The 13,977-nt window shown below is 37.7% G+C and overlaps 1 protein-coding gene across 1 annotated transcript in view; it reads right to left on the bottom strand.

The window, feature by feature from the left end:
- Positions 1 to 13,977, bottom strand: part of LOC140240116 (uncharacterized) — a 37,945-nt gene that overhangs the window by 7,850 nt on the left and 16,118 nt on the right. Inside the window, exons 3-7 of the mRNA XM_072319929.1 lie at positions 7,819 to 7,956; positions 7,438 to 7,559; positions 4,798 to 4,927; positions 2,382 to 2,417; positions 1,350 to 1,525 (exon numbers count right to left, since the gene is read on the bottom strand). Of these exons, the coding sequence (XP_072176030.1) occupies positions 1,350 to 1,525; positions 2,382 to 2,417; positions 4,798 to 4,927; positions 7,438 to 7,559; positions 7,819 to 7,956 (602 nt within the window). The remainder of the gene's footprint in view (positions 1 to 1,349; positions 1,526 to 2,381; positions 2,418 to 4,797; positions 4,928 to 7,437; positions 7,560 to 7,818; positions 7,957 to 13,977) is intronic.

The following is a 13,977-nucleotide window of genomic DNA, read 5'->3' as shown; positions in this document are numbered from 1 at the left end:
AAACTCAAATATGCATGGTGACTGAGTGAATGCATCAATATTAGTAGAAGACATAGGAAAAGTTTGTGGAAAAATAAGACAATCTGTAATAAAAATATGGATATATCTAACAGTTTGCGATGTCATAAAAAGTACATATTCCCTCGACTTATTATTGACGTATGTTCAGATTAATATTGATCTGATTTAATTTGATTTATTTGACTCTTTTCAAATTTGATTATTTGATTATTCCTCTGTATGGCATCATTTTTACATTTTTTTTAGCTATATAATCAAACATAATATATGCATATATGATACTCACTATAGCTAGTTTCTACAATTTCAACAATTTTCATTACACATACTGTATCTGTGACATAATTACAGTACATGCGTTCATGAATTACCATACAGAACAGTTGCTATTATTATCATTATCCCCCTCTCCAGCCTTTCTGGCAGAGGGTCAGTTAAATTCTCTTTCATTTTGCTTGAAAATAAACGGGAAATATGTAGAATTCTTGTTTATATTTTCTCTATATCCTTGTCCTGCACTGACATAAAATATTCTTGTAGTCTTCTCATCCAGTGATCACAGCAAAAATTCATACAATTTGAACGGACTGTTTGATTTTTGTGTTCTCCATCAGTGCATTCACTCAGTCTACTATATATATATATTTGGGGTTTATTCTCCGTTAAAGAACATATTTTCTTCCCTATTGCTGTAAAAGTACAAACTTTGATGCCATTAATTTTCCATGCTGTTTATGATGCCATAGGTGAGAGTATTTCAAAATTCATTTAATAACTCCAAAATATCAACTTTCTTATTCTTGTGATGGCACAGTGGAGGGAGGAATTTGTGCAAATTTCCACACTGTACAATATCATGTGCCCAATTTAAGAGTCATTTAACTATTTCCTTCCCTATCACTGTAAAAGCTCAAACTTTGATGCCATTAATTTAATGTGCTGTTTACAATGCCATGGATGAGAGTATTTCAAAATTTATTCAATAACTCCAAAATATCAACTTTCTGATTCTTGTAATGGCACAGTGGAGATTGGAAGCAAATTTCCACACTGTGTAATTATTATGTGTCCCATTAAACATTCATTCAACTAGCAAAAAAATTCAGACCTTTTAATATTTGCACCAACTGCATGTTCTGCCAAATGTGCACAAAAACAAAATTCTATTCCATGAAAAGTGTTAACTTTTACAGTATTCCACTGCATTAATTAGTTCCGTCACTCTCATCATTTTTGTGGGTGAATTGATATCCCTTTCTACATATTTTATCTTATTCTCACAAAAAAGTTTCGGGGTAGTTGAAACATTTGAACCTTGCCACACTCACATTGTTGGTGTACTCAGGGCCCATTAGATGATGTGTGTGATTATTCTGGAGGTACACCTTGTACTGCACGGCAAGGTAGCTAACGCCCTCTTTGGGCCACATTGCCACGGCCACTGTTCGTGTGTCTGTCAGGGAGACCATGGGCCGTCTTGTTGGCTCCCAGTGTTCCATGGACACTGTAGATTATAGGATAATGATAATGTATAAAGTCACATCCTAACTAGATGTATTCAGGACCTTCAAAACAGCATTTTCTGTGCATACCAGAATTTCACACAAACACACACACACACACACACACACAACCACACAGAAACTGACGACATATAAAACCAGCATATCATTATGTCACGTTGTATGCAGGGGCTGATCCAGGAATTCCATAAAGGGGAGGTGCCTTTACAAAATTAAAGGGGTGGTGTACTCTCCCCCCCCCCCCAATTTTTTTCTTTTTATTTCTTTTGTTTTAACAAAAAATAATAAGGGGGCGCATGCCCGGTGCCCCCCCCCCCCCCCCTTTTGGATCCACCATTGGTATGTATACCTAGTCATTCTATCTACAGTTCCTTGCCATTATTTATTTTACAAGTGTACTATTCCCTACTGAATCATAAACCCTGAAAGGTGTAGTTTTCAATGGATGGGAAAACACACAGCTAATGAACATTTACCCATAAGATGCAATTCTGCAAGTCTTCCATCTTTTTCCCCTAAGGAAAACACTAATACAGATCTGAAACTTGTGATATTTGAATAAAAAAAGAGGGTTGAAGAATTGTTGTGGGTTAATAGGAAACTTGTGTGACTATAACTTCTCATTTCATTTGCATAGATGTGGTTGCAACTAGTGTATTATCACTCACTCATAAGATCACATGAAACATTGCAAGACTGTTATAAATTTTTCATTTCACGTATGAATTTTGGTAAAACTTCTGCCAAGTTGTTTGTTTAAACTTTACTCATTTCCCAAAGCAAACTTGAAAGTGGCATGGCATTGCACTTCTTGCACCTACGCTACTGTCAACTCACCACGACAAAGTGCAACTGTTTCCTTTTCAGTACAACCTACAAGAGAGAATAGAAACATGAGAGAGAGAGAGAGTATAAGCACTGACTTTGACATCTGGATTAGTAGAAGGGACAATGTTGAGGTGAATATACAGTGTACACGGTGGTGCAGAATTGAATTCATACAACTTGTACACAATTACCCAGGACTCTACCAACCATTAAACCACTTGAATTTAAAGGACAAGTCCACCTTCATACACATGTGGATCGAGTGAATGCAGCAATATTAGTAGAACACATCAGTGAAAGTTTGGGGAAAATCGGACAATCCGTTCAAAAGTTATGAATTTTTAAAGTATCTGCGTAGTCACTGCTGGATGAGAAGACTACTATAGTGTATGATGTCATATGCGCACAACCATATAAAGAAAATAAAAAGAGAATTTCACAAAACTTTACTTTTTGAATTTAATGCACATTTCTTCGACTTGTTACTGACGTATGTTAAGGGTAATATTATTCCCCCTGCATTCTGAAAGAGAGAAGTCAAGTGCTCTTTTGTTATGCGAGAAAAGTGAGAATATGTTGAATTTTCTTTATTCTTTCTTTATATCATTGTACTCATGTGACATCACAAGCTATATTAGTCTTCTCATCCAGCCTTGAGTGAGCAGAAACTTAAAAAATTCATAACTTTTGAAAGGATTGTCCGACTTTCCTCAAACTTTCACTGATGTGTACTAATATTGTTGCATTCACTCAACCCACATGTCTATGAAGGTGAACATGTCCTTTAAGGACATACAATGTAGCTACACAGTACTCCCACCACAAATTGATCTTATCAAAAGCAGCAACAAGCCTTTTGCTTGGCCTTCCGTTTCCTGTCTGAAAGATAGGCAATTCCTTCCTAGCTCAGGTGGTAGTCATAAATCTTTTACCTACGTTTAATATCTGTAAAAATTGTCTATTGCTTATTTTACCTGCTTGTTGTAGTGTAATTACTCTCTTTCTTTCTGAAACAGATGCTTTTGATTCCTTGTTTCTTGCTATCTTCATCATTCAGCAGGTCAACACTTAGAAATTCAAATTTTTCCTGAACAACCTCAAAGTTAGAGTGTCCTAATAATACAACTATAAATCCATGAAAAGTTCACAAAAATTTGGCAAACTTTAATAGTAAGAAGATATAATAACAGTAAGGTTAATAATTATTTATTATCTTTATCATTGTGATAATATTAATAGTAGTACTAATGAAAATAAAATGTCTCCACAACTGCTATGACAATTCCTCTAATAGTTCAACCAATGACACTGCACATACAGGTGTTATGACAATGTTTAAGGTAGCATGGACGATCAGTTACATTTCAATACCTGTACTTTGCATTTACATGTAACCACATCATTGTAACATGGTAATACGGATTCCTATCAAATGATTGGCTAGGAAGTGTCATGTGAACAGCCTTTAGTTTTGCCTGATTTGCCAAATTTTTGCCAAATTTACTTTTCAACAGGGCGATACTAGCAAATTCATCTGTGCTCAGCTGCATTGCCTGTGCATCACAAACAAAATTTGTTTTGTACATGTACTTCAGTTAACTTGGAGCTTGGCAATGGCCTGGGAATCTTGTGAAAATGACTGCTGGGGGATTTGATCATATCACCTTTTCATAAAACAAATAATGCGCAGTAGTACTTTGTCGGCCATTAGTACAATTATCCAATTAACTTTTAAGCAGTGATTAATTCTTATTATATTCCACATACTAAGAATGTTGCAATAGGATTGGTCCAGAGCTGATCACGTGATGAAGTGTTGTTTTGCCCATCACATCACCTGGGAAGAAAAGTTCGTTACACTCTATGTTGATAGTCCGTTTTGTTTCGCTGATCTCCACACAGTCCACACAGTCATAACGCAAGATGAGTACGTGCGAAATAAAAGTGCGTTGCACTGTGGACTATCATGTGACCTAGGTCACTTGATAGTACACAGTGCAACGCACTTTCACTTCGGTGCGCGCAGCAACTTCATTGCTTTGTCATCTACGCGCACAAGTAGCCTAAGCCCTAATGATACCTAAAGACAGCTAAAACGGTTTCAGATGTGGAATAAAATGGGAATTTCTAGGACCCTAGATGTGGAATATAAAGCAAATAATCAACTTTTAGTTTCAGGCAATGAGACAAACTATCACTTCCTCGGCGATCTGAATGTGTACGCTATCTTTCCTCAGCTGCACTTCGGAAAGATAGCTACATCCAGATCGCCTCGGAAGTGATAGTTTGTCCCATCACCTTCACCAACGTTGATTATTTGCTTACTAACATATTCTGTGTAATGTGCATTATTTGTATATTAATGTATCATTTTCTTCTCACTGTTAATACCAGTACCTCAAAGTTACATGGCATGCTTACTTACTTGGCAAAGTGATTTTGCTCTCAACCCTGTTTGTATCCTTTATGTTGTGCGGTAAACTTCGAGCTAGAATCGAATACTGCATGCTAGGCACGGAGAAGTTGCCAAAGAGACAGCTCACCGAAAATTTGCTCTGATCATCAGGAGACAATGAAAAAACAAACAAACAAAACAAAACAAGAGAATTATTATGACTGCATTGACATCAAGTAAACTTTCACACAGATCTTATGTGGCATGAAAAATCAAAGTTGTTTCTTGTTCTTAAAAGTGTTGCCTTTGTGATAAAGAAGGAGCCAGTGACAAGACACTTCCACTAGAAGGTGTATCCATTAGATCAAGTCATATCACATACGGATGTATAAGTTTTGACAATATGATTTCTACATGTTTTTGTGCCTACAGTAAGTGATCCTGAGTCATAGATGGTCTTTGATGGTTTGCAACATGAAATAATCACACTCTAGGCCAGCGAAATATGATGTATCTGCGTTGAGACTCAGCTGCCAATTTCATATGGATGTAGTCTTGTTCATGACAGTGGGACAGACGCTGCAGGAAGCTAACGGGTATTGGCATTGATGCCAACTTTAACTTCCGAATCTTTGCCCCAGGGGCCAGTGTTGGTATGCCATGTCTGACAGCATGTCCAGGAAAGCTTTGGCAGTGTTTGGGTCATACTTCTTAAAGAGAGAATGTGCGAAAAAAATATTTTTAAATGATTCATTGTTTATATGCCCATCTATTCTTGACTAATAAAAACTCTTACATTCATTTCCAATTCCTGCATCTATTTTTTTTTGACCCACATGAATCACAATACAAAAGGAGTGGGAATAATTTGCACCATGACAAGCTAGTGAAGAAAAAGATATCGACAATGGGGGTATACAAACACCATTGTCAGTGACTACACTGTGAAAAGACTGCACTTCAGTTATGCTGTATCCAGTCTTTTCCAACACGTTATTAAAAGGTAAATTTCATCTTTTGCGCTGATGGGAAATGAGAGCAAAACTTTGAAATACCAAATCTTAAGGGTGTTAAGGAAAGGCTTTAAACAGAAATATGTAAACCTGGCAGCCTGCCTTGAGGCACCTAGCCAAAGGAAACTTGTCAGATGAGTGCAAAGGGAAATAAGACAAAGATGTTGCCTACGGCAACGTTTAAACAGATGTTGGAAATTTGCGGTCATGAGATCACTGAACTGAAGACTCAAGAATAATTCGTGTCTGTATGAAAATACAGAAATTTGCAATCCAGTGCAATACATAAAAGAAAATGATATCAAAACTACAGTACATAGTTTTATACTACATTGACAGAGTACCAGTAAAAAAACCATAGTAATAGTTATAAATTTAATACATTGTGTTATAATTGAATCTCTCATACATTCATTCTTCTTCCCAACACCCCTCTCCCTCCCTCCAGTCTACCAGATAGCACAAGCCAGAAAAGAGTCTCGCTACAAATACTAGAAACTTAGGTACTCTGAGAGCACAGACCTCCACCAAGCAGCTCATTTCCACCAATGATCTTGTTCTTCCAAAGAGATCAGTGATTTCCACTCATTGATATGCATGCTGAAAATCACCCAGTTTCCCAATATAGTAAGCCTTCTGTTTATGAGCAGAGCAGCTTGAACTCTCAAGTTCATTGACCCTGCCTGCCAAAACATCAAAAATCCCTTTAAAAATTCCTTTTAAAAATACTCGGATCACCACCAAAATTTGATTATCTGTTCCTTGTGTCATTATCAACTTTTCCTGTAAGTTTCATCCAAATCTCTTCACAACTTTTTGGGTTATTGTGCACACAGACAAACCAACTAACCAACCAACCAAGGCAATAACATAACCTCCTTGGCGAACATTAATAAACTATGAGGGTAAAGTCACTGAGAAAGAGAATTAGGAGGAGATGATCATGGAGGAAGAGAGGTGGGGTCAAGGAAAGGATCGAGCAGTTGACTGTCAGAAAGGAAGATACTTGTAAAGTGTACGCTTGCATAAAACAGACTATAAAGTCACTAAACCAGCTTTAAGTCCTGGTGAGCTGGGAAGATGTGTACAGTTCATCAGGTAGATTGCCACTTGGTTTAATCCCACTCTGGTCAATCCCTGGTTGTTGTTTTTTTATAACCCACATGGCCCAATCCTACTTTGCCTACAAATATGGGTAGATCACCTAATAACCATTTGGCCTAGTCACCATTCATCTGGAAGTATAGGCCTGTCAATTAGGCCATGTCCATTTCCTCTACTATCCAACTGGTCTATTTCTACTAAATCTGTACCTTTTTTTTAGAGGTGGAAAATTAATCCATTGGTCATCTCACAAATTGACAATATGTCAATGTTGTTATTAGCCCAAGTAGTTATAAGACCACATTAATTGGTCATTAAACTAAATTGATAGACCAAATAGGTTTTAAATAACGGTATTGGTGATTTGACAAACAATCTGGGAATTGGACCTACTGGTACTAGACCAAGTGACTATAAACCATTTATCACACTATCGCTGTGATTTACAAACCCAATCATTCCTGCAGTTTGATGTCTTTGCACTTTAGCACAATTTTTGGATTATGGTTTCCATGCATCATTTTACAGGCTACATGTATAGCCACATACTCACTCCTGCGTCTGCTGCTGTCAGAGATCGGTTGAAACGCATGGTGAAGCAAAACTCGCTAGACAAACAGCCCGAACTCGCACATATCACTCTCACCTCGAAGCCGGTCAACTTGCTGATGCGGACTATTGGACAGAGAGTGGACAACAATCACTGAAATATTAAAGCCAGGGGAACATCAAAAATAGAAGTCAAACCCCACTCTCTGCTTTATCTGACTACAGTATTACATAGCAGGATCAAATGAAAAGAGTAGTAAACAACTCAATAACATCTACAAAATACTATGGAAGCTTTGGAATCAAAGTGTTTTGAATGATATTGAATGTTACTTAATTTTCAATAAATTATTTTTAATACGCATTGAGTATCAGCAAGACTTACCCTCTGAGGTGTACCACTGAGAGGCAATGTTGAGATAGGTCAGGCTATCAGGGCCGGCCTCAGAGTCAGACCGAACAGTAACATTGACCGGACTTCCCGGGGCGCTACGAATGGGCACAGTCCTGCCGGATGCACAGGCTAAAGGAAAAAATTTATTTGAAATAAGAGAAAAATGTGTTGCACATCAGCAAGTCCATTTACTCCGCAACTCTGCATTCAATTCACAGAAAACAGAAAAAGGGAGCCACATGAAGGTGTAGACAAGAGACAGAAATGAGAAAGCATCATCTTGACCCTTTCACCAATATTCAAATTTCTATTTCTATATATCTTGCTTCCGCAATGCAGGTGAGACAAGTGTCAGTGATAAGAATGTCAGAGGTAAAAATTATCAGGGGAAGAAATGTCAGAGGTGATGATGTCAGATTGAAGTAATAAAAATGGTAAAATTTCATTTATTTACTTATCTATGTTTTGACATCATTTATAATACCCTTATTTCTGGTATATAAATAGTTCATCCAGATATTTTGACTAAAACATGAATCTGGAATATGATCAATTTACAATAAAACAGATACACTACACTGGAGAAGGAGGACAAGCAATATGATGCTGGGGCTGCAACAACCCCCTTCCCCTCCCCCCATTAGTGACACTTGGGCAACTGCTACGTATATGAGGAGCCAAAATTTCCTTTAGACAGCATGGTTAGGTGTATGCTGGCATACCTAGTTCCTCTCTCTTCAACAACAAAAAGGCCCAAAATCTTTTATTCGCTTTGCTCTATTTCAATTTTTTTTCCCACTGTGCATCAATCCTCAAGTCCTGGAATAATTTGGCCGCAAAAATCATCCTCTTGTCTTTTACATCTAAATCTTACTGCATATATGGTGTACATCATACGAACTGAAGTAACATTTTCTGGTGATGGAATAAGTTGAAACTAATAACTCTGCACAAAATCACACATACTTTTAATTTGCCAATTTGAGAGAGATATAAGAACTTTACTCTCCTAGAAGATGTGATAGTGTTGAAAGTGTGAATGGCTCTAGCACTATGGCTAAGATCTGAGGTCTCAGATATGCCCCTACAGGGAAAATCCTGCAGTTTGTCATCCTAAAGAAGTTCCAGAGAGAATGCCAATAAATTTCTTCAAAAAACCCCCAAAAAGTGGCCATTCCATTACAAAGATTAGGGGAAAAACAATCACATCATCATTGTGATGACAATTCATTGTATGCAATGGACATTCGCTGCTGAAAATATATGGAACATCACTGCTATTATATTCTTTGATGTATTCACAGTAACACTACAACATTCTGCAGTTATTGGTTCTCCAAATTTCAATTTTGTCATTCTATTCATCCAAAGCACTTGACATCAAGCTCCAAAATGCAATCACTTTCACCCACGATATCTTTATCCATCAAATGTTGATCTGTCTGTCGCAAATATACAATGTAGGCGCCAGAAGAGAGTGATAGAGATCAATGACACTGGAGGAAAATGGGACCGGAAGTGTTGATCTTTCTCAGTGTTACGACCGAAACAGAGGATGGTCTGACCTCAATGTAATCCAGGCACTTCCCCTATGTATAAACTTTCATCTCTCATAGGCTGTGTCACATAGATAACTGAAATCCTGAGAGGTGCTTAAAATCCAGCAAAAATACTTGGGTATGCTGCCCCCACCCCACCCCCTGTGACTGTGCAAATACTTTAATATATTCTGTCTTTTTGCTTGTTCGATATAATTTTTGTCCTTCGTCTGTTTTTTGTTGTTACCATCCTGCCAGATTCTGACGACCTTATGAGCTGAAACATTACAACTCCTTCTGATATTGGGTTCAGAACCAAAATGAGGCATTTTTGTTTTACAGAGAAGCTCAGATCAGGATATACCATAGCTTTCTGGCCAACAATAAACAATACATCCTGTGCCGCAGTCCAAGGTGCGGCATATTTCCTTGTAAATCTTGAAATGCCATTCAGTGGCAATAAGTAACTGATACACTGTGAATGTTTCAATAAATAGCATATAATTTTATGGTATTCCTTTCAAAGCTCTGTCCCATCGTGTGTATCCATGTCAAAAAAAAGGAAAAACAATCTAATAGGTGTGACATTGTTTGCAAGTGGAACATAAACATGCCCTAAAGACGTTGCCATATGTTTTTGATATGTACAAGAGATAGTCAATGCCTCCACAAGAGAAGGTTTACTTTTTGTTGAGTTTTCCAGACATTCTGTAGACATAAGTGACACTGTTACCTCACCATCCATGAACCCTATCATCTACATCATTGCCCCTTAAGCCTTGACCTTGTTAAAGGTTGCTCAAGGTTGCTCACCCTTCCAGTCATCATCACTCTAATGATTTACACTGACAAAATAATTTGATGTGATAAGACACTTCAGTTTCTCCTTGCGGTTTCATTTTTAGGGAGATTTTGTAAAGATTGGTGTGAGGCTGAGTGGATGCCACTGACATGAGGTTATGACATGAGCACCTCATCTGTCATCTGATGTGCATATTCGGTTGTAACCAGCATATCAAAGTATTTTGGAAAAAAATGGAAAATTTGAGATGTTTTTACACTTTTATTGCTGTTAGAATGACACTTTAGTCAAGGCAGAAAGTCTTGATATGGATTAATGAGTCTAGTGGATTAAGTACAGATATTTTGAAACTAACAAAAATATATCAACTAAAGCTTTAAATCTGTGTAATTTGTGACTGTTTAAAAGAACTCTTGTGACAGAACTTCATCATTTTTTAAAAGAGATATCAGTCAGAAAATAGAGAGGTTCCCTTAGATCTTAACAGTATTTGACTAAAGCAAATGAAAATTATTGAAAATCCAATATCAATAAATATAAAACCATCCCCGACTCTCAGCCAAAATACATTCATTTTGAATCCAGGCATATAGCTGTGACCGTACACTGTAGTATACTATCATATACTATCATATCTAATTTGAGGAATGCAATGAAGTCACTTCATGTGAGGGCACTCAAAATATCCTGTCCTGTGATTGGCTAATGCTTAGATGGTCAAATGAGGTCACTCCTTGCACAGAGATACAACCATGTACTTCCTTGTCCAGATATGCCAACACTGCTGTCTATGATACGAACATTGACCATGCGGGAGATAATGATATTAATCAGCATTTATAATTTCTTTACGAGTTTGCCAACAAGCTATAGTTGCTCCATCATAATGGAAGCTAATTAGCACACAATATTTGGAATTTATCAGAAGTTTTTCCCCTTGGAGTGACCAAACCCATAAGATCTGATTCAAGACCTCTTATGACTCACAACTTCAAAATTTTTAGGGTACATTTTCAGGGTAAACTTTCCTCCTAAACACATTTCTACTTGGCCAGTCATGGTTTTAATGTGCTTTTTAATCCAGTTCAGCTTGTCTTCATGTGTGCATTAGTAGTCTAAACAGTTTGACTATTCATTGAAAACTAACTTGAAAGGAAAAAAGATAGAAGACCTTTATTTACTTTCACTTAAAATAACCACACATCCGCTGAATAGGACATAAATGTTGAGCGCATAATTTCATGAAATATGTAAGATTGCTCTTTGCAATCACCAGGTAGACCCAGTTTAGCATCTGAAGAGCACACAGATCTAAACAGGACTGGAATCATAATAAGAAACATGATTACAAACAGAGAACTTTCGAGGTGTGAAATCTGACTTTGTCTCCTTCTGCATAGCATTTCTTTCTGACATAATAATCAAACCATTTACATTTCTGCCCATGTAGGCCAACTGAAAACTATCTGTTGCTTTCCCTATTCCTTCCTTTTTTTCTTCATTATTTTTTTGTTTTACTAACTCCAAACAATAAACAATGCTGTGTATTTCTCCTGGTGCATTACCGTGTTTCTAATATAGGAGAGGATATGCTATCAAAACTCTTTATTCTCAGAATCTAGGAAGTTTCACTTGGTAAATCAAATGTGATGTTCTATATACATGACTCTCCTTTAAAGACCTTTCTTTTTCATCATTATCCATTTTCATAAGTCAGTGATGGAGAAACAACCTGAATGAATGAAGCTGCCAAAATACGTTTCGACACACTTCATGCAGAGCCATTAGGTACTGTTACCTCACTTGAATATGTGATATTACAAGCTAATATGTGTAGTCACACTACCATTTTCATCTTTGTGAACCTCATCTCTCTTCCCTTCCTAATGTTGAAATATAGCATGTAAACATAAAGATGAAATAGAAGGTGCTGCTTCTATGTACAAAATATATTTCCTGGTACTTATATTTGGTTTGTAAATACAAAGGTTGGGCAATTCAACGAAAGCTGGCCCCACTGACACAACCAGGATATCAAGTAATACCCCATTTTAGCAGCCTGTATGGAGCAACCTCTTAGCTCAGCATGTATAAACAGACAGAATTCAGAAAAGGAGATCTGGGCCCTGTTTCATAGAACTTGTAAAACAAGTTATGTTAGTTGTTATAAGATACTGAAATCCTTGCATCTGATTTGCTGAGAGCAAATTTGTAAATTTGCCATAGAAATGTGGCAGTTGTGAGCTGATAACAAGTTTACGAAATGGGACCCGGGGTCAGGTCAGGTTCTGAAATCACCCGCAGGGGGTGGTTTCAGAGTCTGCCATTGCTTTGGGGCTCAAGAAGCCATTTCTTTGCTGACCTGGAAGTTATCACTGAAGGTCATAGGTCATTGCCAACTAACTAAACAACCAGCCGTCATCACCAACGGCCACTGCTAAATGCTGCACAACTTGCACACTTTTGCGCTCAATCACGTTTGCCATTAAGAAAGAAATTCAAAAGGCCGTGCTGTATATCTAAGGGGGAAAAAGTTACCATGCGAACAGTCGAGCCAGTTGGACCTGCTTGGGCAAAACCAGCCCGAGCAGTATGAACAGACAAGAGACCGCTTTTTCAAGCAGGCTTTTAGAACCTCCTGGAGGAGGCTCTGATACCCACCTGCATTATAAACAGGATATAGTCTTCTCTGTTAATAGTACATCAACAGCCTTGTCACTTGCAGTATAGGTCTAGATCTCTACCAGCAGAAAATATGACATGCTATTATTTTGGCAGTCAAACTCCATTCTTGACAGTTTAATTCATCACTCAAGTTTATGACCGAGCCAGGATCCTTGTAATCAGCTCCTGTAGAATGTGGAAGCTTAAATCTGTCTGACAGCTAATTTCATCTTGTACATATATAACCAGTGGAATTATCCAACTAAGAATCTCAGCCCGCATCACAGTGTAGGTCCTGTAAAATTTTACATTCCATTCCCAAAGGAAAGCACACACACACAAATGTAATCATTCATTCATTATAGTGGTGGATGATCACTATATGAACATGGTAGATTTTCAATCAAGATGGCACACAAAACTATTATAAACAAAATGATCTGGTATGGACCTGTAGCAGCACGTACCCCATTAGTTTGACAATAAGTCCCCGGCCGAGAGAGGGAGCTATTTCAATCGTTATTATAATCATGTTACTCTCTCTGGATGCTCTCCCGATGGCAAAAAGAAAATAAAGAGGTAATTTTTGCTGACCAGTCTTTTGACCATGGTTATGTAAAAAGGTACATGTAGGCTTATCCCATAATACTTGCCACGTAGCCCCTTTTCCCAACATTAACCATGGACATAGCTCTAACTCTCACTCTGGCTCCTCAACCTCCACAGGAGATGAACATATTAAGAACATCGCTCTCCTGCGCCCACTACAAAAAGGAGATGCAATTTTACAGTGTCAATTTCATTCCTAGTTGAGGCGGTTTTGTTATAATTCTTGGAGTTCATTGATATATTACACCAAGTCGGTGAGGTGCTCGGTTCCAGCAACGTTTTAAATACCTGGTAGTTTTGGAACAATTATTATGGAGGAGGAGTTGCCTTCCTGTCACACATGTGGACGCTGAGGCTATTGCATCAGAGATCGACTCGCAGCTTCTCTCATTCGTCAACCCCGCCGTCAATGACTGAGAGTGAATTTTATCCAACTCCAGCTCACGACGAATTAGCGTGTATGTGAATCTCTAAGATGGGATCGCATCATTGACATCGCATTAGTGTCAATGCTAGGTGAGTTCCAGACGACGACCA

The sequence above is a fragment of the Diadema setosum genome, chromosome 2 (assembly GCF_964275005.1).
Source record: "Diadema setosum chromosome 2, eeDiaSeto1, whole genome shotgun sequence".
In the NCBI taxonomy this organism is placed as follows: domain Eukaryota; kingdom Metazoa; phylum Echinodermata; class Echinoidea; order Diadematoida; family Diadematidae; genus Diadema; species Diadema setosum.
Note: the sequence above shows the minus strand (reverse complement) of the source record. Positions and strands in the feature narration are given on the sequence as shown.